Source organism: Pelophylax lessonae (assembly GCF_965119305.1).
Source record: "Pelophylax lessonae genome assembly, chromosome: 8".
Taxonomy (NCBI): domain Eukaryota; kingdom Metazoa; phylum Chordata; class Amphibia; order Anura; family Ranidae; genus Pelophylax; species Pelophylax lessonae.
Window position 1 is genome coordinate 114,523,821 of NC_138775.1, and position 22,644 is coordinate 114,546,464.

The window sequence follows — 22,644 nt, forward strand, 5'->3', positions numbered from 1 at the left end:
GGCCCTTGAACCCCTGGCTATCAAACTTAGACTGCAGTCAGACATTAAGGGTATATCCTGTGGGGGAAAGGAACATAAACGTGCTCTGTTTGCTGATGACATATTATTGCTACTCTCCTCTCCCACCACTTCTTTACCGTGCCTTTATCGTACACTACAACAATTTAGTCATATCTCGGGTCTCTCGTGAATCATAAGTCAGAGGCGCTCAACTTGAATTTGGATGAGCCCACTTTAACTCAATTTCGGAGCAACTTCCCCTTCAAATGGCAAGAGAAGGCCCTCCCTTATTAGGGAATCAATTTGACACCCACAGTAGATACCCAATATCAGGCTAACTACCCCTCCATGTTCCACATACTGACCCAAGATCTCAGACGTTGAAAAAAAAGACCCCCTTCATGGTTTGGCAGGCTGTACAGGCTAAAAATGAATCTGCTACCGAGATTGCTTTAGTTGTTCAGGACTCTTCCGATAGCGGTCCGGATACCTGACTTACGGGCGTTTCAAGCCTTAATGTTATGATTTGTGTGGTGCTGCAGGAGACCACGGGTGAATAGGGGAACGTTGTTTAAGCCTAGAAACAGGGGTTGATTGGGAGCGCCTGACCTGGTTAATTATTTTTATGCAGTGCAATCTCAACTGATCCGCTTTCATTCTTCCCAATACTCTAGTTGGATGCATTTAGAATCCGCTCATCACCCGTCGAAGCCCATCAGTCATCTCATGTTATGTCCGACAATATTTTACTCCCTGCAACTCTGGGACAGACTATCTAAAACATACAGATTTCGATCTCCTCACTTCACCCTGGCTCTGATAGCGTGCAACCCAGATTTCACCCCTGGTTTCCAGCCTCAGGCCTTTGCCTGGTGGACTAACAAGGGTTTAATTCGCATTGCTGACTGTTGTAATCATAGAGGCATTCTATCACAGGATTACTTACAGGATAAATTTCAGTTTCCCAATTCAGAATTCTACCGTTATGTGCAACTTACCCACTATCTTCATTTGCTACACTCCGTTTCTGACCTTACTACCTCCACCCCGATGGAATATTTGTGTAGATCCTATGATAAACATACAGGTCACATCTAAAAAATATATATTATACTTACTTCATCTACTACCAAATTGTCTTATATGCAAAAATGGGAACAGGATCTTGGTTCCCCATATGAACTGGAGGACTGGTTTCGGATGGCCCAGGGCGCCTCCAGATCATATGTCAACACCTCCCTTATGGAGGCTTATTTCAAGGTTTTAATGTGCTGGTATATGGTACCGACGCGTATAGCTGCATTTGCTCAGGGGGCTCCGGCGACTTGCTTTCGTGGCTGTGGCCAGAGGGGCACGGTCCTGCACACCTGGTGGACTTGCCACAAGGTAAAAAGGTTTTGGATCAGGGTGTATAATTTTATATATTCTTTAATTCAGGTAAACCTTACCAAGTCCCCCGCACAAGCCCTGCTGGGCCACTCTTCGGTACCGGTGCCTGGTAGAGCCAGGAAGCTGGTAGCGTTTATTTTTACAGCGGCCAGACTGCCAATTGCCAGATCATGGAGGTCTCCTACAGTCCTGTTTGACCTAGTAAAACACAAACTGACCTGGATAATGCTCAATGAGCGCCTCTCGGCCACCCTTCTAGATAAGCACCGTCAATTTGATAGATTTTGGGAACCCTGGATCCAATACCTGTCGGCATCTCTGTAGGCTTGGCCTAAGGAGCCCTCTCGGCATTGACAGCACAGCATACTGGTGATGTGTTTGTCCACTCTTAGGTTGACCCCCCCCCCCCCTCTACCTACTTCTCGCCTTTCGTTCCTTTCTTTCTTTGTCTCTTGTGTGCTTGTTTAGTTAGGTTATCCTGAGCTCAGGTAGCTGGAATGGTGCACTACTTCAACTTCTATGATATGATGTGCTCCCTGGGCATCTACTGTTCCATTGCCTTCTTCCAGTTTATGTTGCACTTTTGTCAGTTGTTTATTTTATTCGGAACTGCACTTGTTTGATTATGCTGTTTGTTGTTCTCATTGTCTTGAAAACTTAATAAAAATTATTGAAATGAAAAAATATCATGTCTCTTTAAACCACTGCCGCACTCAAAACCTTGCGACCAAAAGAAGCATCCGAGGATGCCAACACATCAAGTTTGTAAAACTTAGAAAAGGTGTGTACAGACGACCAGGTTGCTGCTTTGCACACCTGAGCCACCGACACCTGGTGGCGAAAAGCCCAAGACGCACTAACCTCTCTAGTAGAGTGCGCCTTAACAGGGAAGGGAGGAACCCGACCCTTAATCGAATAAGCCTGCACAATCGTCTGTCTGATCCATTTGGAAATGGTTGCCGCAGATGCTGCTGTACCCTTCCGAGGTCCCTCAGGAAGGACAAACCGAGAATCTGACTTCCGGAAAGAATCCGTGGCGGAAAGGTAAACTTTGATCGCCCGGATCACGTCCAAGGAATGTAAGGCAAATTCCTTCGGATGCTTAGGCTTTGCACAAAGAGAAGGCAACACAATATCCTCCATAGAAAAATGGAAGATTGGGAAGAAAGGATTTTCCGGCACATAAATTGCTTAAAAAATAGTTTATTTGAATTCCGTCACATACAAAAAAATAGGAGGGGGAAAAAAAAAAAAGAAAGGGGACCATTAAATCACAAATGAAAAAAGGTCTAATAAAATTGACTAACCCCAGACTCGGCTGAGTAGTCATATGAATAACATACAGCAGTTCTACTAGATATAGTCATGCATAAATAAATGCTAATAGTCACAAATTGCGACTATATATTACATATTTATACTCAGGTAATGGTGACAAAAAGTAGTAGTTCGATTGCTCAAGTTGCTCAACATGTTTCGCCTCATATAGAGGCTTCGTCTGGAGCCTGTTTGTAAGTGGAAATTGATAATTCTGTGTGTTTGTTATGCAGGACAAACGTCACCGCAGAAACATACTAATTGGTAACGAAGGGACATTCATGGGTAAGTACAGAGCTTGATACTAGGAAGGGAAGGATTAGCCCAGGAGTAGTAAAACCTGGGCGCCACCAAACATTACACTATGAAAGCTTGTCTCCAAGTATTCAGTGGGAGAAACAAACCAGCACAGTATACCAGCAGGTAACAGTGTATAAATGTCCTTATTTATGCTCTATCCTGAACCTCCATGATGTCCGCTCTGGATGGGGAACCGCCGCCACTGAATACTTGGAGACAAGCTTTCATAGTGTAATGTTTGGTGGCGCCCAGGTTTTACTACTTCTGGGCTAATCCTTCCCTTCCTAGTATCAAATATGTAACATATAGTCGCAATTTGTGACTATTAGCATTTATTTATGCATGACTATATCTAGTAGAACTGCTGTATGTTATTCATATGACTACTCAGCCGAGTCTGGGGTTAGTCAATTTTATTAGACCTTTTTTCATTTGTGATTTAATGGTCCCCTTTCTTTTTTTTTTCTCCCCCTCCTATTTTTTGTATGTGACGGAATTCAAATAAACTATTTTTTAAGCAATTTATGTGCCAGAAAATCCTTTCTTTCCAATCTTCCATTTTTCTATGTAGCAAACTTTAGGATTGGCACGTTCAATATTAACTTTATATGCTCAGATTGCTGCTGACGGCATTGTTTCATTGAATAAAACACAATATCCTCATTGAGGTGGAAGGCTGAAACCACCTTAGTAAGAAAAGATCGATTTGGTCACAGGACCACTTTATCCTTAACAACCAGGCGGCAAGACAGAGCCGCCAACTCCGACACTCTGCGAGCAGATGTGATCGCCACTAGAAAGGCAACTTTCTGTGACAACACAGGCAGAGGGATCTCTCTGATGCTCTCAAAAGGGAGGTTGTTGTAAAAGGGACAGAACCAGATCCCAGGGAGGTAAGGGAGCCTTACTCGGGGGAGCCAGATGACGCACCCCCTGAATAAAGGTGCGAATCAAAGAATTAGATGCCAACTTTAGGATTGGCACGTTCAATATTAACTTTATATGCTCAGATTGCTGCTGACGGCATTGTTTCATTGAATAAAACACAATATCCTCATTGAGGTGGAAGGCTGAAACCACCTTAGTAAGAAAAGATCGATTTGGTCACAGGACCACTTTATCCTTAACAACCAGGCGGCAAGACAGAGCCGCCAACTCCGACACTCTGCGAGCAGATGTGATCGCCACTAGAAAGGCAACTTTCTGTGACAACACAGGCAGAGGGATCTCTCTGATGCTCTCAAAAGGGAGGTTGTTGTAAAAGGGACAGAACCAGATCCCAGGGAGGTAAGGGAGCCTTACTCGGGGGAGCCAGATGACGCACCCCCTGAATAAAGGTGCGAATCAAAGAATTAGATGCCAAAAGGCACTGAAAAAGAATGGCCAAGGCCGATAATTGACCTTTGATCGTGGCCAGTGCCAGGCGCTGACCCACCTTAGTCTGTAGGAAGGCCAAAAGCCTCGCCACTGAAAAGGGTGAAGACCTCGTGACTCACACCAGGCAAAATTTGTTATTCATGTATGCAATTTTAGTTATTTATCTATGGTTATCATAATATATTTGTTTGCACTAACTATCACTCAGTCACTTTACTAGGCCAACATATTTGGAGCCTAGATCACATCACTTAGTCTATTTAAACAATCATATATGAATGCATAGAATTTATACGTATTTTAGAGAGTATTTATTATTGATCTAATTATCTATGCAATTGGCAGTGGTTTACTACTAGTCAACCTTGTATATCCCTATATTTGTGCCTTATCAAGTATATTATATATACTATACCTATTTCCAGGCAGCACCAATTCCCTTGGCCATTTTAGTTGAAAATATGCCCTCCAGGTGCAATGATAAATCTTCCCAGAGGAAGCTTTTCTAGCTTTTAGCAAGGTAGGAATAGCAGCCGACGGGGTACCCCATTCTCTCAAGTCTTGGCTTGCAACAGCCAAGCCGTCAAAGCCAGTGACTGTAAAGCAGGATGGAAGGTCAGTCTTTAAGAGAGAAGATCATTTCTTAGTGGAAGCCGCCGGGGAGGCACCACTAACGCTTCCGCGGCGTCCGCCAGAGGATCGCGAGGTCGAGCCACGAACCTTTCCGTTTTTTTGTTGAGACGGGATGCGAACAGATCCACGTCCGGAGACCCCCACCGGATACACAGAAGGTGAACCACCTCCGGGTGTAAGGACCATTCCCCCTGGTCCAGGGTCTGGCGACTCCAGTTTTTCACACCTGGAATCCACAGTAACGGCCGGAAGGACTTGCCTTGTGTCAGAATCGGTGACTGGAGCCACCACAAAAGATCCAAACTCACTTGGTGGTTTAGAAAAAACCTCCTGTCCAAGACTGAGAATGCATGTCCCGACTGGCAAGGATCTCTGCCCTATAGCAGAGCCAACACCTTGGTAAACACCCTTGGAGCCAAAGCGAGACCGAAGGGTAACGCCACAAACTGCTAATGCTCCTCTGCAATTGTGAAGCTGAGGAGTACAAAGATACCACTGATGACCCTAGTAAACAGGGATGTGCAGATATGCATATTTTAGGTCGATGGAGGCCATGAACCCTGGACTCAGAGATGCCACCACCGTCCGGATGGGCACGATGACCCTTTGGGCGAGAAGATCTTGAATCGCCCGTAGTAGATCCCGGAAATGATCGGGAGTCAGATGGAGATTTGATGGAAAGAATCTGTCTGCGGGGCGAGATCAGAACTCGATCTTGTACCCTGAACGAATGAGCTCGCAAACCCACCTGTCCTGAATGTCAGATAGCCAGGGCTCGAGTAAACAATGCAGACGTCCCCCCACCCTTGATACGGGTGAGGGCGTCCCTTCAAGAAGGGGTGGACTGGGTTGCCTGCCCAGCTTGAACCGTTTTAGGCTTGCCCGCCCAAAATTTGTTGTGACCACTGGAGGCCTTGAAGGACTTACCTTTTTCCTGTGCCCCGAAGGCACAAAAGGACCCCTGATAAGTCTTAAAGGAGGGGGCCCGCTTAGCGTAGGGAGGATTCCCCTTCAAGACTTGAGGCAAGAGAGTACTCTTACCCCCAGTAAGCCCCTTGATCAGCTTATCCAGAGAGTCAACAAAAAGGCGATCCCCCGCATAAGGGATGTCAGACACTGTTTTCTTAGAAGCGTGGTAGGCCGACTAGCTTTTCAGCCAAATAATGCTGCGGATTGCAATCCCGACCGCAGATAGACTTGCGACCAAAGGAGCCTCGTCCAAAGCCGCATCATACAGGTACATCAAAGCCTGTGCCATTTGGTCCAACATGTCTAGCGCACCAGCAGAAACCGACTCTGCTACCACAGTGCGCCTAAGCACCTTGGCCCATTCTGCGATAGTCTGAGAGACCATCACTGAGGCGACCACCGGTTTCAGCAGGGAACCTGCCACCATAAACATGTGGCAGGAAAGCGTTTCCACCTGTCTATCCGCCGGGTCGTTAAACACCGGGGAGTCTTCCACGGGCATCAGAGTGGATTTATTCAGTCTGGATACAGTGTGCTCTACTGTAGGAACCACAGTCCAGCGATTATCAACCAAATCTGCAAAGGGAAACTCCTCGGGACAAGGAAGAACTTGACCCGACTTTAGGGTCTTGCGGGTCCCGAAGGAAACCGGCTTACCTGCCATGGAGGGCTCAGCATCAAGATTTAAAGTCTCCTTAACGGAGCTAATAATTGCATCTACCGCAGCGCATTCACGTGCTGTCCCAGAGGATGAATCCCCCTCCTCCACATCCGACTGAGAAGACGGGGACCCCACAAGGGGGACGTCGCCCGTGGCAACCAATTCAGGCTCTGAGTCAGAAGACTAAGAGGGCATAGGCCGTTTCTTTGTATTTCGGTCAGAAACCAGCAGATCAACTTTTGACGCTAAAGTCGCAAGTGCAGCAGATAAAGGAGGCTAAGCAAGTGGGATCAGAAGTATCTGAACCACCAACTAGGTCTGTGGGTAATTTGCTATCCTGGGACTCCATGTTAGCAAAGTGCAAAAAAATTACACTGGCCCTTTAAAACGGTGGTTCCCGCGGACCTCTATCACAAACTGCACTTACAGGTGGAGACCCTTCCCTTAACTAAAGCTAAACTGACAAAAGAGTGTTAGCAGAAATATAGCCAGAGAAAAACAGCAAAATATCCCCTCACAGTGTCCCTATACTTGCCACGCTGCTATTGAGAAGTCTGTTTAAAAAGAGTTAGTGACCTCACGCCCCTAGAGGCAAAAGCCAGCCCTGAGCCACAAGAAAATGGTGCCTGATAGAGTCAATGGAGGAAAAACACTTAGAAAATGGCCGCTGTTTAGACAGGACATCCGCCCACACTAAAGATGGCGCCAGATCTGTGCTGGCAATGATGATGGAAAATGGCTGCTGCCCTCACTCTGAGGCCAAACAGCCAGCACTTACCAAACATGGCGGTTGAACAGCACCAAAAGCCGCAAAAAACGCCCGCACTGGCCCCCACCGGGATCTGCACAGAGCACCCCTGGGGAGAAGGAAGCCCCTACACTCCCCCGTATGGTGGTCTGCACCGCAGGAGCGCCCCCGCAGGGACAAGAGAGGTAAGACACAAGGGGCCATCCCACAGCCATGAGGGGGATATTACAGCAAACTTTACATATACCGCCATCCCCAGAGTGGGCCCACTCAGTTCCACTTCCAAACCTGTTCCCAGCGACAGAGGGGTAGTAGTACTCACCATACTGTGAACATGGGCACCGCTCAGACACAGGAGACCTCCCACCCTGGGTGGGGGTGCCGTCAGCCAGGAAGGATGCTAGCAACCCGAAGTTGAGACATCCCAGCGAAGATAAGAAAACTTTGCAGGCTCGTCCCCTTTGCAGGGGCACTGTCGTTGCGAGGCCTGGGCGTACCAAAAGCCTGCGATGCTCGATGGCAGACTGGGACTCCATAAAGTTCTATATTAACCAGTCCGAGGCACAGTTCTGCTGACACTTGTAGTCCTCCAAATTCTGACTAACTAGCGAAGGTGAGAAAAAAATAAAAAGCTATTTTTTAAAAGAAAAAAACGGAATTTTTGTAAAATCTTACCTGTAAAATTCCTTTCTCTGAGTCCTCCGACAGTCGCCGCCTCTTCATATTCGTCACATATGGGGTATTAGACTTTGCTCCGAAGGAGTAGCTAGGCAACAGAATATGTTAACAATAAAGCTTTAACATATCCCACCCTCAAGGGGTGGTCCCCTCAGTCAATACCCTCCTACTTCCTGCAACCATATCTCAGTTTTAGTGGAATAGCAGTAGAGTATACATACAAACCCCAAAAGAGGGGCGGGGGCGGCGACTGTCGGAGGACTCAGAGAAAGGAATTTTACAGGTAAGATTTTACAAAAATTCCGTTTTCTCTTACGTCCTCCGACAGTCGCCGCCTCTTCATATTCGTCACATATGGGGACGTCCCAAAGCAGTGCAAACATGAGGGGTGGGAAACGCATCCGCGCCGAAAGGCAACGCAGTCTCCACATCAAAGAAAAGAACCTTACCAAAGGAAGGAACTAGCTGGGCAACAGCAAAAATAAGTGCTCAACAGGAGCAACAACCCAGGAAAAGACAAAAAAACCAGGGGATACAAAACTTATCCCAACAGCCAGGAGTCCCCAACAAGGGACCCTAGGGAACAGCCGCACTAAGAACCTTGCGGCCAAAGGAAGCATCCGCCGATGCCTGAACATCTACTTTGTAGAATTTTGTGAAAGTGTGCACGGTCGACCAAGTCGCCGCCTTACACACCTGGGCTACAGAAGCCCCATGACGACAGGCCCAAGACGTACTCAGAGATCTAGTAGAGTGCGCCTTCACAGGCACAGGGGGAACCTTCCCCTGCAAGGCATAAGCCTGTTCAATGGTCTGCCTGATCCATTTGGCAATGGTAGAGGCGGAAGCCGCCATGCCCTTCCGAGGACCCTCTGGAAGAACAAACAAGGAGTCCGTCTTTCGAAAAGACTCAGTCGATTTAAGGTAAACCCTAATCGCTCGAACAACATCCAGAGAATGCAATCTCACCTCCTTAGGATGTTTAGGCTTCGTGCACAACGAAGGCAAAACAATATCCTCGTTAAGATGGAATTCCGAAACTCGTTTCGGCAGAAAAGAAGGATTAGGTCGCAAGACCACCTTATCCAAATGAACAACCAGGTACGGAGACTTGCAGGACAAAGCCGCCAGTTCCGACACTCTGCGAGCCGAAGTGATCGCCACCAAAAAGGCGACCTTTTTGGACAACATAGACAACGAAATCTCCCTGATCTGTTCAAAAGGAGCACGTTGTAACACAGACAGGACTAGATTCAAGTCCCAAGGGGGCAAGGGATCCCTCCTAGGAGGAACCAGATGCCGCACACCCTGAATAAAAGTGCCAACCAAGGAGTTGGAAGCTACGGGACGTTGAAACAGAACGGCCAGCGCAGACACCTGACCCTTTATCGTAGCCAGCGCCAAACGCTGATCGACACCCGTCTGAAGGAAAGACAGCACACGGGAAACCGAGTACGTGCGGGGTGAAAACCCCCTGGACTCACACCAGGCAAAATAGGCCTTCCAAGTACGGTAATAAACCTTTCCCGAGGAAGACTTCCTCGCGTTGATCAAGGTATGAACAACCTCTGGAGAGAGACCCTTCTCCTTCAGGACCTCGGTCTCAACAGCCAGGCCGTCAAAGCCAGCGACTGTAAAGCAGGATGGTAAATCGGTCCTTGAGACAGTAGATCGTCCCGAAGAGGCAGACGCCAGGGGGCGTCGACCGCCAGATTCACGAGGTCTGCGTACCAGGACCGGCGAGGCCAGTCCGGTGCCACAAGAATCACCGTGCTGCGTTCCGAGTGTAACCTGCGAAGGAACCGGGACAGCAACTGAATCGGTGGAAACGCGTACATCAGCCTGTACTGATGCCACGGGGCCACTAACGCGTCCGACGCGTCCGCCCGAGGGTCGCGCGTCCTTGCCACGAACCTCTTCACCTTGTAGTTGAGGCGAGACGCGAACAGGTCCACATCTGGAAGACCCCACTTCGCGCACAACATCTGGAAGACAGCCGGGTGGAGAGACCATTCCCCCTGATCCAGGGTCTGGCGACTCAGATAGTCCGCCTGCCAGTTCTCCACTCCCGGAATGTGAACCGCCGTTATCGCCGGGACATGAGTCTCGGCCCAAGACAGAATGTCGGCCACTTCTCGAGCCGCTCGGGCACTCCTGGTGCCCCCTTGGTGGTTGATGTAGGCCACCGCCGTGGCATTGTCCGTCTGCACCCGAACCGGGCAGCCCTGCAGCCGGTCCGTCCAGCGATGAAGACAGAGCCTTATCGCACGCAATTCCAGAATGTTGATCGGGAGGGAAGACTCCCCCTCCGACCAGGTCCCCTGGGCGGACAGAACGCCCAGAACACCACCCCAGCCCGACAGGCTGGCATCCGTGGTGATTATCGTCCACGAGATCGGACGAAACGACTTGCCCCCGGACACCAACGGGGACTGGAGCCACCACAGGAGGTTTTCCCTGGTGCGATGACTCAACGAGATCTGAAGATCCAGAGATTGAGGTCGCCCGTCCCACTTGGACAAGATCTCCGCTTGGAGACCCCGCGTGTGAAACTGCGCGAAAGGAATCGCCTCGAAAGCCGAGACCATCAATCCCAGACATCTCATACACGTCCGCAGAGACGAGTTCGGAACGTCCCTGAGGGACCTGACTCCCTCCTGAAGAGTCCTGAGTTTGTCTTCCGGCAGGAAGACCTTCGCCTGCACCGAGTCCAGTATCATTCCCAGATAGGGAAGACGAACCGACGGACTCAGAGTCGACTTTGGAACATTTATCGTCCAACCGAACTCCTGCAGAGTTTGCATCGTGACAGACAGGTCCTTCTCCAGACCCTGACTGGTCGCAGACCGAATCAGAATGTCGTCCAGATACCCCAGGACAGAAATGCCCTGGGCTCTCAATAATGCCAGAACCGGTGCAAGCACCTTGGTGAAGACCCGCGGAGCCGAGGCGAGCCCAAAGGGCAACGCCACGAACTGGTAGTGATCCTCCGCAATGGCAAATCGAAGGTATCTCTGATGACCCTCGAATATGGGGATGTGAAGATACGCATCCTTCAAATCGATGGAGGCCATGAATTCCCCCGGAACCAGGGCAGCCACCACCGAGCGCAGGGATTCCATGCGGAACTTGCGAACCCGCACAGAGCGGTTCAGAGCTTTCAAGTCCAGAATTGGACGAACCTTGCCCTCCTTTCTGGGCACAGTGAACAGATTGGAATAAAACCCCCGAAATCTGTCCCGATGAGGCACCGGAACCACCACTCCCTGAGCCCTCAGGTCCCGCACCGCCAGGCGCAGATCCCGCAGGCGCTCTGGAGACAGTTGTAGATTTGAGGGAAAAAATCTGCTCTCTGGCCGAGAGAGAAACTCGATCTTGTAACCAGATCGAACGATTTCCAGAACCCATCTGTCCCGCACACGGGCCAACCAGGGCTGAAGAAAACCGAGCAAGCGTCCCCCCACCCCAAAACTGGGTGAGGGCGCCCCTTCAGGCCGAACTGTTATGGGCCGCAGGTCCGGACTTCTGTTTTCCAGACCAGGGCTTCTTCTGAGAGCCCTGGCCCTTGAACGGTTTGCCCTTGTAGTGCGGCCGAAAGGCACGAAAGGACCCCTGAGGGGGCCGAAAATTAGCATGCTTCTTCCCAGAAGCCCCCTTAGCCTTGGGGAAATGGGGCAAGAGAGTGCTCTTACCCCCAGTAATCCCCTTAATCAACACATCCAGGGACTCCCCAAAAAGGCGAGACCCATCATAAGGCAGATTGGCTAAGGTTTTACGTGAAGATTGGTCCACCGACCAACATTTCAACCAAACCAGGCGGCGAGACAACACCGCCACGCTGTGCACACGCGCGGCCAACGGAATCAGGTCCAGGTCCGCATCACACAGATACATGACACCCTGGTGGATCTGATCCACCATATCCAGGGTCGCCGCTGAGGCCGAATCGGCCACTAGGACGCGCCTAAGCATCTGCGTCCAACTTGCGATCGCCTGGGCCGCCATGAGAGAAGCAAACAGAGCCTTAAGCATAGAACCCGTAACAGAATAAGTATGACGGGCAAGAGACTCCAGTCTCCTATCCGTGGCATCACGGAAAATAGGGGATCCCTCTGCCGGGATCGCAGTGGCTTTGTTCAAAACCGCAATAGCATGATCTACTGGCGGAGGCACACACCACCGTTCATCAGTGGCAGGCGAGAAAGGATAACGCAGCTTAAATTTACTTGGTACCGCAAAAGGCTTGCGCAAATCGCGCCATTGGTCCTTAACAGCGCGCTGAAAATCAGCATTGCAGGGAAAGACCTGCGGCGTCCTGCGTTTTCTCTGCGTCCCATAAGCCGCCAAGGCAGCTGGGGGACACACCTCGTCCTGCAAACGTAGCGTCTGCTTAATGGAAGCAATCAACTCATCCATGATTGCAAGCTCTTCAGGCGAGCCAGGGGGAGAATTATCAACCCCCTCAACTTCAGCCTCTACCTCAGACCCCACTAGATCCAGAGAGGAGCGGGACCCCGATAGGGGGGTCCCCGCCAGAACAGCCCCATCACCTTCACCCTCAGAATCAGAGGACAGAGCAACTCAGGGCCGTTTAGTAGATTGAGCAGCCACCAGCATTTGCACCTGTGCAGCAAGGCCAGCCACAATAGTGGCCAAATCCCCCCCTGGGGGGGAAACAGCGGTCCCCTGGCTTTCCACCAAGACTGTGGGAAATTTGCCCTCCTGAGAATCCATTGCCCCTGTATGCCAGACAACCAAGGGTTAACTGCCCCCTTACAGCAAGCGCGGCAAGCGCAGCCCACCGCACCACACTCAGGCACAATGAGACCCCCACAGGGAATATACAGACTGAATACAGGCAATGGAACACAGGAATAGAAGGATAAAACCTGAGGAGACTCCGCTGCTGCTGTTGCCTCGATCGGTGCTTCCAGGAGAGAGGAAGTGATGCTGCCAGGGCGCTCTATGTAAGCCTATGGAGGCTACAAGAAAATGGCCGCCGTGCATGTAAACCATGCGGCCGGAGCGGGCGCCGGTAAAATGGCGCCGTTTGGCGCCGAAATCGCCGCTCCACAGTGCATAAAATCACACACAATATCATCCCATAATATGGATACATGTTAGATCGCCGCAGCGATCGCTGTATATGCCCCAACATGCCATTAAAAACATGCCCCACAGCACACAGCTCCTCACACTGCCCAGCCTGACATACTCAGTGTCATACAGCTCCCCCCCCCCCTTGCAGCCCACAGCATGCAGCCGAGAGATAGGGAGACAAGCAGTGTGATTAAAGGCAGGTTACACAGTCCCAGACTGAGACCCCCCCAGACAGACAGGTCCCCACATAGATACACTTACCTCACATGGCGTGGGGAACCCGCACAGGCGAACAAGCCGCTGCACATGAGGCAGGGAGAGTCGCTACTCAAGACGCACACAATGGCGGTTCAGAAACCGCACAGCGTCCGGTGAGGTAGCCACCTCACCAATCATCCCTGCACCGAACAGGGATGGGTCGTTCACCGTGCCAGGAGCGTTACCTGGCTGAACGCTCGATGGCAGACTGGGAAGCCACTGACCCACGACCTGCGACCAGGGGGATCAGCCCGAGACCCAGTCCGCATGATCCTCTTCGTCCGAAGAACTAACTAATGCTGACAAAAATAACAGCTAAGTAAAGGTAGAGAGAAAACTCAAACAAAATATCAAAAAGAAGAAAGAGTCTGGGACAAAAAGTCCCAGCACAGAGAGAGCCAGCCACTCCTGACAAGCTAGACATTAAAACTGAGATATGGTTGCAGGAAGTAGGAGGGTATTGACTGAGGGGACCACCCCTTGAGGGTGGGATATGTTAAAGCTTTATTGTTAACATATTCTGTTGCCTAGCTACTCCTTCGGAGCAAAGTCTAATACCCCATATGTGACGAATATGAAGAGGCGGCGACTGTCGGAGGACGTAAGAGAAAACACTTTTCAGAAATAAAACAAGAAAAAAACTGAGACACTAGGTCCCAGCAGGAAAGACCTAGCTCTATTCCTGACGCTAGGCAGCAAAGACCAGAATTAGAGTGGTACTGGCTGGAGGATATAGGCAAGAGGGACGGCCCCCTGTGGGTGTGTCTATATGTTAATGTTTGTTGTATTAACAAAATTACTGCCTAGCTTGCTCCTGCGGAGAAGGCCTATACCCAATCGTGAAGACTGTATGAATGGGCGGCGACTGTCAGAGGATGTAAGAAAAAGTAGTAAAGGATAAACCAAAACAGTCTGAACTTTTTGATCATTTACAGAGATCAGCTGTTCACGATCAGGACATCCCATATTTTGTCAAGACCATCTTCATCATAACCCTTTTCAAGAAAACTGAATCTCAAGACTAGTACTTCCTGTAGGTAATCCTCTTTGCATGTAAAATTATGTTTAAGATGTAAAAACTGGCTTTTTGGTACGGGCGATAACCATGAGGGATGATGGCAAGAATCCATTCGATTGGTTAGTTTTAAAGTAGGTTAAAGATTTCATGACACCATCCACAATGGAAATGTTTAAATCCAGCAAATGGATCTCACTTGAACTAACCTTGTGACTGAGTAAAATCCTTCTGTGGTTATTATTCAAGGAATCTAAAAGTATTAAAGACATGCTTATTCTTGAAAATAGAAGTAGTTCCCATTTGTCACTCATGAATTTATGATCAATTATGGTATGATTATTTATGCATTGTTGCTCATCATGCAACCAGTATATTATTGAGTTTTATCATCATTTGCATGGTATTTATGTTTTTTTGGTTCCCCACAGGAACATATATTTTTCATATTATATTTTATTTTTATATCTTTACATATTTCTTTCTAAATTGACTGGTGGCACTGTCTTACAGTATATCACAAAAGTGAGTACACCACAGTGTAAATTTGCTGTCCCCTCAAAATAACTCAACACAGCCATGTCTAAACGATCGCAACAAAAGTGAGTACACCCTTAAGTGATCATGTCCAAACTGGGCAAAAGCGTCAATATTTTGTGTGGCCACCATTATTTTCCAGCACTGCCTTAACCCACTTGGGCATGGAGTTCACCAAAGCTTCACAGGTTGCCACTGGAGTCCTCTTCCACTCCTCCATGACGACATCACGGAGCTGGTGGATGTTGGAGACCTTGCGCTTCTCCACCTTCCATTTGAGGATACCCCACAGATGCTCAATAGGGTTTAGGTCTGGAGACATGCTTAGCCAGTCCATCACCTTTACCCTCAGCTTCTTAAGCAAGGCAGTGGTCGTCTTGGAGGTGTGTTTGGGGTCGTTATGTCGGAATACTGTCCTGGGGCCCAGTCTCTGAAGGGAGGGGATCATGCTCTGCTTCAGTATGTCATAGTACATGTTGGCATTCATGGTTCCCTAAATGAACTGTAGCTCCCCAGTGCCGGCAGCACTCATGCAGCCCCCGAACATGACACTCTTACCACCATGCTTGACTGTAGGCAAGACACACTTATCTTTGTACTCCTCAGCTGGTTACCGCCACACACGCTTATCACCATTTCAACCAAATAGGTTTATCTTGGTCTCATCAGACCACAGGACTTGGTTTCAGTAATCCATGTCCTTAGTTTGCTTGTCTTAAGCAAACTGTTTGCGGGCTTTCTTGTGCATCATCTTTAGAAGATGCCTCCTTCTGGGAAAACAGCCATGCAGACATGTTTGATGCAATGTGCGGCATATGGTCAGAGCACTGACAGGCTGACCCCTCACCCCTTCAACCTCTGCAGCAATGCTGGCAGCACTCGTATGTCTATTTCCCAAAGACAACTTCTGGATACGACGCTGAGCACGTGCACTCAACAGCTTTGGTCGACCATGGCGAGGATTGTTTTGAGTGGAACCTGTCGGCAATCTTTTTGTAGCCTAGGCCATCTTTATGTAGAGCAATACATCTTTTTATTTCAGATTCTCAGAGTTCTTTGTTATGAGATGCCATGTTGAACTTCCAGTGACCAATATGAGAGAGAGAAAGCGATAGCACCAAATTTAAACACACCTGCTCCCCATTCACACGCCCTCACTCGACCTTGTAACATTAATCACATGACACAGGGGAAGGAAAATGGCTTTTTGGGCCCAATTTGGACATTTTCACTTAGGGGTGTACTCACTTTTGTCGCCAGCGGTTTAGACATTAATGGCTGTGTGTTGAGTTATTTTGAGGGAACAGCAAATTTACACTGTTTTACAGGCTGTACACTCACTACTTTACATTGTATCAAAGTGTCATTTCGTCAGTGTTGTCCCATGAAAAGATATAAAATATTTACAAAAATGTGAGGGTTGTACTCACTTTTGTGAGATACTGTATATTGATTAAAATATTTGTCATTGTTGTCTTTTCTCTACCTAACTTTTATACCTTCTGTCATTAGGAGCGGTCACATGTCAGGGATATGTGAGGTTAAGGCTATTTAGTGGTCTGGGTCCTGTTGGACCTTAAATACTGCTGACTTATACGAAGATACTACAGTGATACCTGGATTCTATGGAAAGGTTTTTTAAATTGTAATACTGCCACTAGGTAAAGAGTCCCACCTATTATTCCTAGGAAGATGATCTCCCTAGTGAGTTATTGGACATACTGATAGGATTAAGTATTCTGACCAATGACACTAAATATTTGCATCCTTCGTGACCAGCAATACTAAGTAAGTTTTAGTATATTTTGTTACATACTGTTTTGAGCATATGAATGTGGCCACTCCCTCCTGATATTGTCCCGATGTCGCCGATATGCCTTATGCATGACTTGATTTTTTAGGAAAAAAAAATCTCAATGGCCCTGAAGAAGCATTTGGCGAAACGCGTCGGCTCTTTGAGGACCTACTGTTGATTATCGTTACGAGACATATGTATTGCCTAATTGGTAAATTGTATCAGTACCCCTTGTGGGAACACAAATTTTATATGTAAAATTGTATGCCTGCATTTTCCTTTTATCTCTAAGTATCAATAAACGTATAGTTTTTACAATAATGTCGCATTTGTGACTATTCCTCCTTCATTGGCCCTTAAAATCCCGTTTTCTTTTTTTTTTATTTCTGACAGTACTATATGGTTAAATTGGTATTAAACTCAAAAGCAAACCTAATGCAGCTTACCATGTCTAACACAAAGGATCTATTCATTTTCTTTTTTAGGCTTCATTTTATTTATTTTTATCTGGTGATCTGGCCAGTAAGCCAATTGTTGTTTAAAAGGGAAGGTTCTCCAGCAGAATGTATCAGTTACAGAGATGAGACAATCCATTTAACACTAGCAGAGGTACTTACAATTATCAGCTTTAATGGATGTAAAACCTTTATCCTATAAATTAGCATGCATTCCAGTCTGAGATAACACATCCAAAACATTTCAGTATCATTTAAGACCACATAAGCAACAATTTAAGATTTGACCAATAAAGGGTCACTTGCTAAGATTACAGAATCCTCCTATATCAAACATTTACAGATTACCAATGAAATTAGCCACTAATAACCAGTAATTGTTCTCACTATCATGGGATTTCTTATCCGAAGGTGAGCTGGATTGCCTGAGACTTAAACTCACCTTAGAGTGGGTCGGAATGTCAAAATTTATCACAACATCCACATGTGGAATATCAAGTCCACGACTTGCAACATCAGTGGCAAGGAGAACTGAGCGAGATTTTGCCTTGAACTTATTCAAAGATCCCAGCCTTTTGTTCTGGAGACAAAAGAAAAATAATATTAACATAACAGCTGCAAAATGTCATATCCAAAGTGTACAATTAACTATTTTAAGGAAGTGCAAAAAATCAATGCTCTGTTTTAAAGAATAAGATCACGTTTGGGAACATTACATGCTCCAACCCTTTTTAGGGTGGAACATGTAGCATGTTCCTGCTACAGCAGTGTCTCACCAATCCGCTGCATCTAGTGACAAAAAGTGAGGTATCGGTTTCTGTTCTGTTTAAAATTCATTTTTTTTTTTGAATATTCATTTTCCAAGGAGTTCTTCACATGTCCACTCAAGTGAACAGCATGCGTTTGAGGTTTTAACTAAAGAAACAATTCAGATGGTATTTGCTCAATTTTCCTTTAGGTATTTCTAACACGCTCTGCATGTGAGCCCCACAAAATATAAATACGGTAACTATTAGGCTTCATTCACAAGGGATATTTTTACCATGGCTTCTAGGGGCATCTGGAAATTGTTTCGCTTCTAAACGCCCCTGTGTGTTAGGCTATGTGTCAATGCACATATAAGCATCTAGAGGAGTTTAGAGGCAGGAGTGTTTAGAGGCAGAAAATGTTTACAAAAACTGTAAATTGCATTCTAATAGCAATTGGATTTACAGCAAAAAAGTTACAGCAGATGTATAATTTAAAAAAAAACTAAGTCCCAGTAATAGTATGAATTGTAGCTGAAAAATAACCAGTAATGTATAATGTCCAATTTAGTGGACAGATGATTGTAATTTCTGCCTAAGATAGGATGCTAGTACAATATAATTACAATACCTCCAAAAGGTAAAAATGGGATTTTTGACTTACCATAATATCCATTTCTCTGTATTCATTGACAGACACAGTTTCTTACGATTCTTAACCATTGGGTTATATTGCCCTTTACAGAGGACACTAGTCAGAAAAATAACTTGACTACGCCTATGGGCAGTCCAAGGAGGTATACTCCCCCTCTCTGCTATAGGTACTCAGTTCTGTTACAAGCAGCGTCAGAAGTATTACAACTCCATAGAGGAGCAGGTGCTGTGTCCGTTCAACACACGCAGAGAAAATGGGATTTTTTTAATTACCATAAAATACATTTCTCCGAGTCCACTGACGGAGGTAGCTGCTGCTTTACATCATAGACCGATGGGACGTCCAAAAGCAGTAACCACTGAGGGGTGGGGAAAAGACAACCTTGAAAGAATGCAATTCCCACGACTAACATAGCCAACTATATAACATGGAGCCCAACAAGCAACAACTGGGGCGCAATTGTAACAAAACCATAAAGGAGAAGGAAAAGAAGACTGCTCCTTAAATGGCGGCCTGCAAAAAACTTTGCGGCCAAAGGACGCATTCGAGGAAGCAAACACATCCACTCTGTAAAACTTGGTGAACTTATGTACAGACAACCAAGTGGCCCCCTTGCAAAGCTCCATCACTGACGCCTGATGGCGGAAAGCTGAAGAGGCACTCAGCGCCCACGTACAGTGAGCCGTGACAGGGAAAGGAGGAACCTTGCCCTTAAAAGAATACGCCTTCACAATTATCTGTCTGATCCATCAAGAGATGGTCACCGCAGACGCAGCCTGACCCTTACGGGGTCTATCCGTACTCACAAACAGCGAATCCGACTCACGAAAGGACTCAGTAATCTACAGATACACCGGTATCACCCGAACCACATCCAAGCAATGCAAGGCAATTTACTTAGGATGTGAAGGTTTCGGACAGAGTGACGGAAGCACTAGGTCTTCATTCAGATGGAAGTCTGAAGGTACCTTTGGAAGAAACAACGGATTAGGCCATAACACTACCTTATCCCTGTGTATTACCAGATAAGGAGAGCGGCAAGATGGCACCGTTAGTTCAGAAACCCCGCACGCAGAGGTCATAGCCACCAAAAAAGGCAACTTTCTGCAACAAGGCAAGCAAGGAAATGTGTCTTATGTTCGCGAAAGGAGATTTCTGAAGAACCAATAGAACCAAATTAAGGTCCCAAGGAGGTAACGGAGACCTCCTGGGGGGAGCCAAATGGGGAACCCCCTGAAGAAAGTTACGAATCAAAGCGTGCGTAGCCAAAAGGGTGTTGGAAGTACACAGCCAAGGCCGAGATCTGACACTCAAGTGTGCCCAACGCCAAACGTTGGTCAACCCGTTTCTGTAGAAAGGTCAGGATCTTGCTGATAGCAAAGGATCTAGGATGCAGCATCAGCGATTCGCACCAAGCAATGTACGCTTTCAATGTACGATGATAAATCTTTTGGGAAGCGGACTTCCTAGCCTTGAGTAAGGTAGGGATCACAGAATTGGACAGACCCCTGTCATTTAATACCTTGCTCTCAAAAGCCAAGCCATTAAAGCCAATGACTGTAAAGCAGGATGGAAGATCGGACCCTGAGATATAAGATCTTCGCGCAGAGTCCACGGACCTGCGCCCTTCAGCCGAATCACGTCGGCTGGTGAAACAGTTGTAGATGCAGGGACCACTCTCCCTGATCCAGGGTTTGGCGACTCAGGTAGTCCGCCTGTCAGTTGTCTATGCCGGGAATGTACATAGCGAATAGGGCTGGGACGTAGTCCTCTGCCCCGCGCAGGATCTTGGCTACCCCCTTGATGATTGACATATGCCAAGGCCGTGACATTGTAAGACTGGACTCGGACAGAACACCCCTTGAGATTGTCCGTCCACTGGAACAGGCTAAATTGATTGCTCTCAGTTCCATAACGTTGATTGGGAGCCTGGACTCTTCCACCGTCCAGGTCCTCAGCACTCCCCCCCCAACCAGTCAGACAGGCATCTGTCGTCACCACCATCCAGAATACTGGAAGAAAGGATTTCCCGTGGAGAAGATTCAGAGAGCTGAGCCACCAATTCAGGGAGTCCTTGGCTCTATGACTCAAACGAATCAGACTGTCCAGGGATATAGGATCCTTGCTCCATTTGACAAGGATTTCCTGTTGCAAAAGTCTTGTGTGGGCCTGAGCATATGGTACAGCCTCGAAGGAGGACACCATCAGGCCCAGCACCTGCATAGATGACCTGAGAGACACCAGGTGCCAAGCCAGCAGTGACAGAATCGCTTCCCTTAACTTCTGTAACTTTCACAGGAGGTAGAAATACCTTTGCCAAAGCTGAATCTAAGATCATTCCTAGATACTCCAGTCTGGTTGTTGGAACCAGGGCAGATTTCTGAAGGTTGAGATTCCAACTGAACTGCTTCAGATTGTGAATGGTCATCTCCAAAACCCGTTCCAATGTCACAGACGAGTCCGCTCAGAGAAGAAGATTATCCAGGTACCCCAGAATCACTATTCCTCTCTGTCATAGCAGAGCCAGGATAGGGGCTAACACCTTGGTGAAGACCCTGGGTGCAGAGGCGAGACCAAACGGTAACACCACAAACTGAAAATGGTCCTTGCCCACCGTGAAGCGGAGGAATCGTTGATGACCCTGGAAAATAGGGACATGGACATAGGCATCCTTGATATCGATCGAGGCCAGCAGGTCCCCCTGATGCAAGACCGCCACCACAGACCGCAGGGACTCCATGCAAAATTTCTGGACCCGCACAAAGCAGTTCAGAGTTCTGAGGTCCAAGACTGGATGCAATTTGCCCTCCTTCCGTGGAACAGTAAACCGGTTTGAATAGAACCCTCGAAAGCGTTCCTTATGAGGAACTGGTACAATCATGCCTTGTGACAGCATATCCCGAATCGCATCCTGAAGCCCCGCAAAGCGGTCTGGGGACAGCTGAAGATTGGAGAGAAAAAAATCTGTCTGGTGGACGGGAATGAAACTCTATCTTGTACCAGGACTGAATTACCATGTGGACCCACCTGTCATGCAACAGTGAGGTCCAAGGATCCAGGAAGAAACTGAGACGTCCCCCCCACCTCTGAAGTGGGTGGGGGCGCTCCTTCAGGCAGAAGGGGTCTGCTTGGAGGTGCTGGGGGCAGAGGATTTCGGCTTACCAGCCCACCATTTCCCGTCCTTTTTCCGCCCGAAGTCTATTTGGTTTTCTGCGACACGGTTACATGAAAAAGACGATTCTGGGCTGTAAAGGAAGGATCGAGACTTACCCTAAGTTGAGTGAGGAAGGAGTGTGCTCTTTCCCCCAGTGATCCTCTTGATCAAGGAGGAACCAAAAAGGCGATCACCCTGGAAGGGAAGATCTGCCAAAAGCTTCTTAAAAGCCTGGTCGGCCGATGTCTGATGAACACACTTACCACTGACGCTCTGGCCGCGAGCAGAAGAACATCCAGGTTAGCATTGCATACGTCTGCGACTCTGCGATAATTGGTCAGCGAGTTCCAGGACAGATGATGGTAATGTGGTTACCATCAGTGCCTCTCTCAGAGCCTTTACCCTCTCAAACATAGTCTGAGAGACTAGAATGGTAGTCAGGGCAGGCCTGAAAATAGATCTTACTACCGTATACAGGTGTCGGGATAAGACCTCAATACATCTGGCAACCGGATCAGGGAGAGATGAGGATTCTGCCACCGATAAAACCGTGGCCTTGTGAATACCGCATATCTGGGGGTCCACTTGAGGGGGGACCGTCCATTTGCCTAAGATCTCTTCCTCAAACGGCTAGCGTCTTGCTAAACGTTTGGGAACTGCAAGCGTGCGATTAGGTCGCCGCCATTGTTCCTCCACTAAGGCGGACAAAGACTTCGGGACAAGGGAAAACCTTGGCCGATTTCTTTGCCCTGAGGGATTCAAAGGATACTGAGGCTCCTTGCGATTTAGAAATCACATCCGTGATTTTTAGGGTGTCCCTCACTGAGGATATCAAAGCATCTACCAGCGCCTTTTCC

At 47.8% G+C, this 22,644-nt stretch overlaps 1 protein-coding gene across 1 annotated transcript in view; it reads right to left on the reverse strand.

Annotated features, from left to right (window-relative positions):
• The window catches only part of DDX47 (DEAD-box helicase 47), a gene marked incomplete at its 5' end in the record, with an annotated part of 626,288 nt that overhangs the window by 235,419 nt on the left and 368,225 nt on the right, over positions 1-22,644 (reverse strand). Inside the window, one exon of the mRNA XM_082265706.1 lies at positions 17,675-17,812. Coding sequence (XP_082121832.1) covers positions 17,675-17,812 — 138 coding nt within the window. The remainder of the gene's footprint in view (positions 1-17,674; positions 17,813-22,644) is intronic.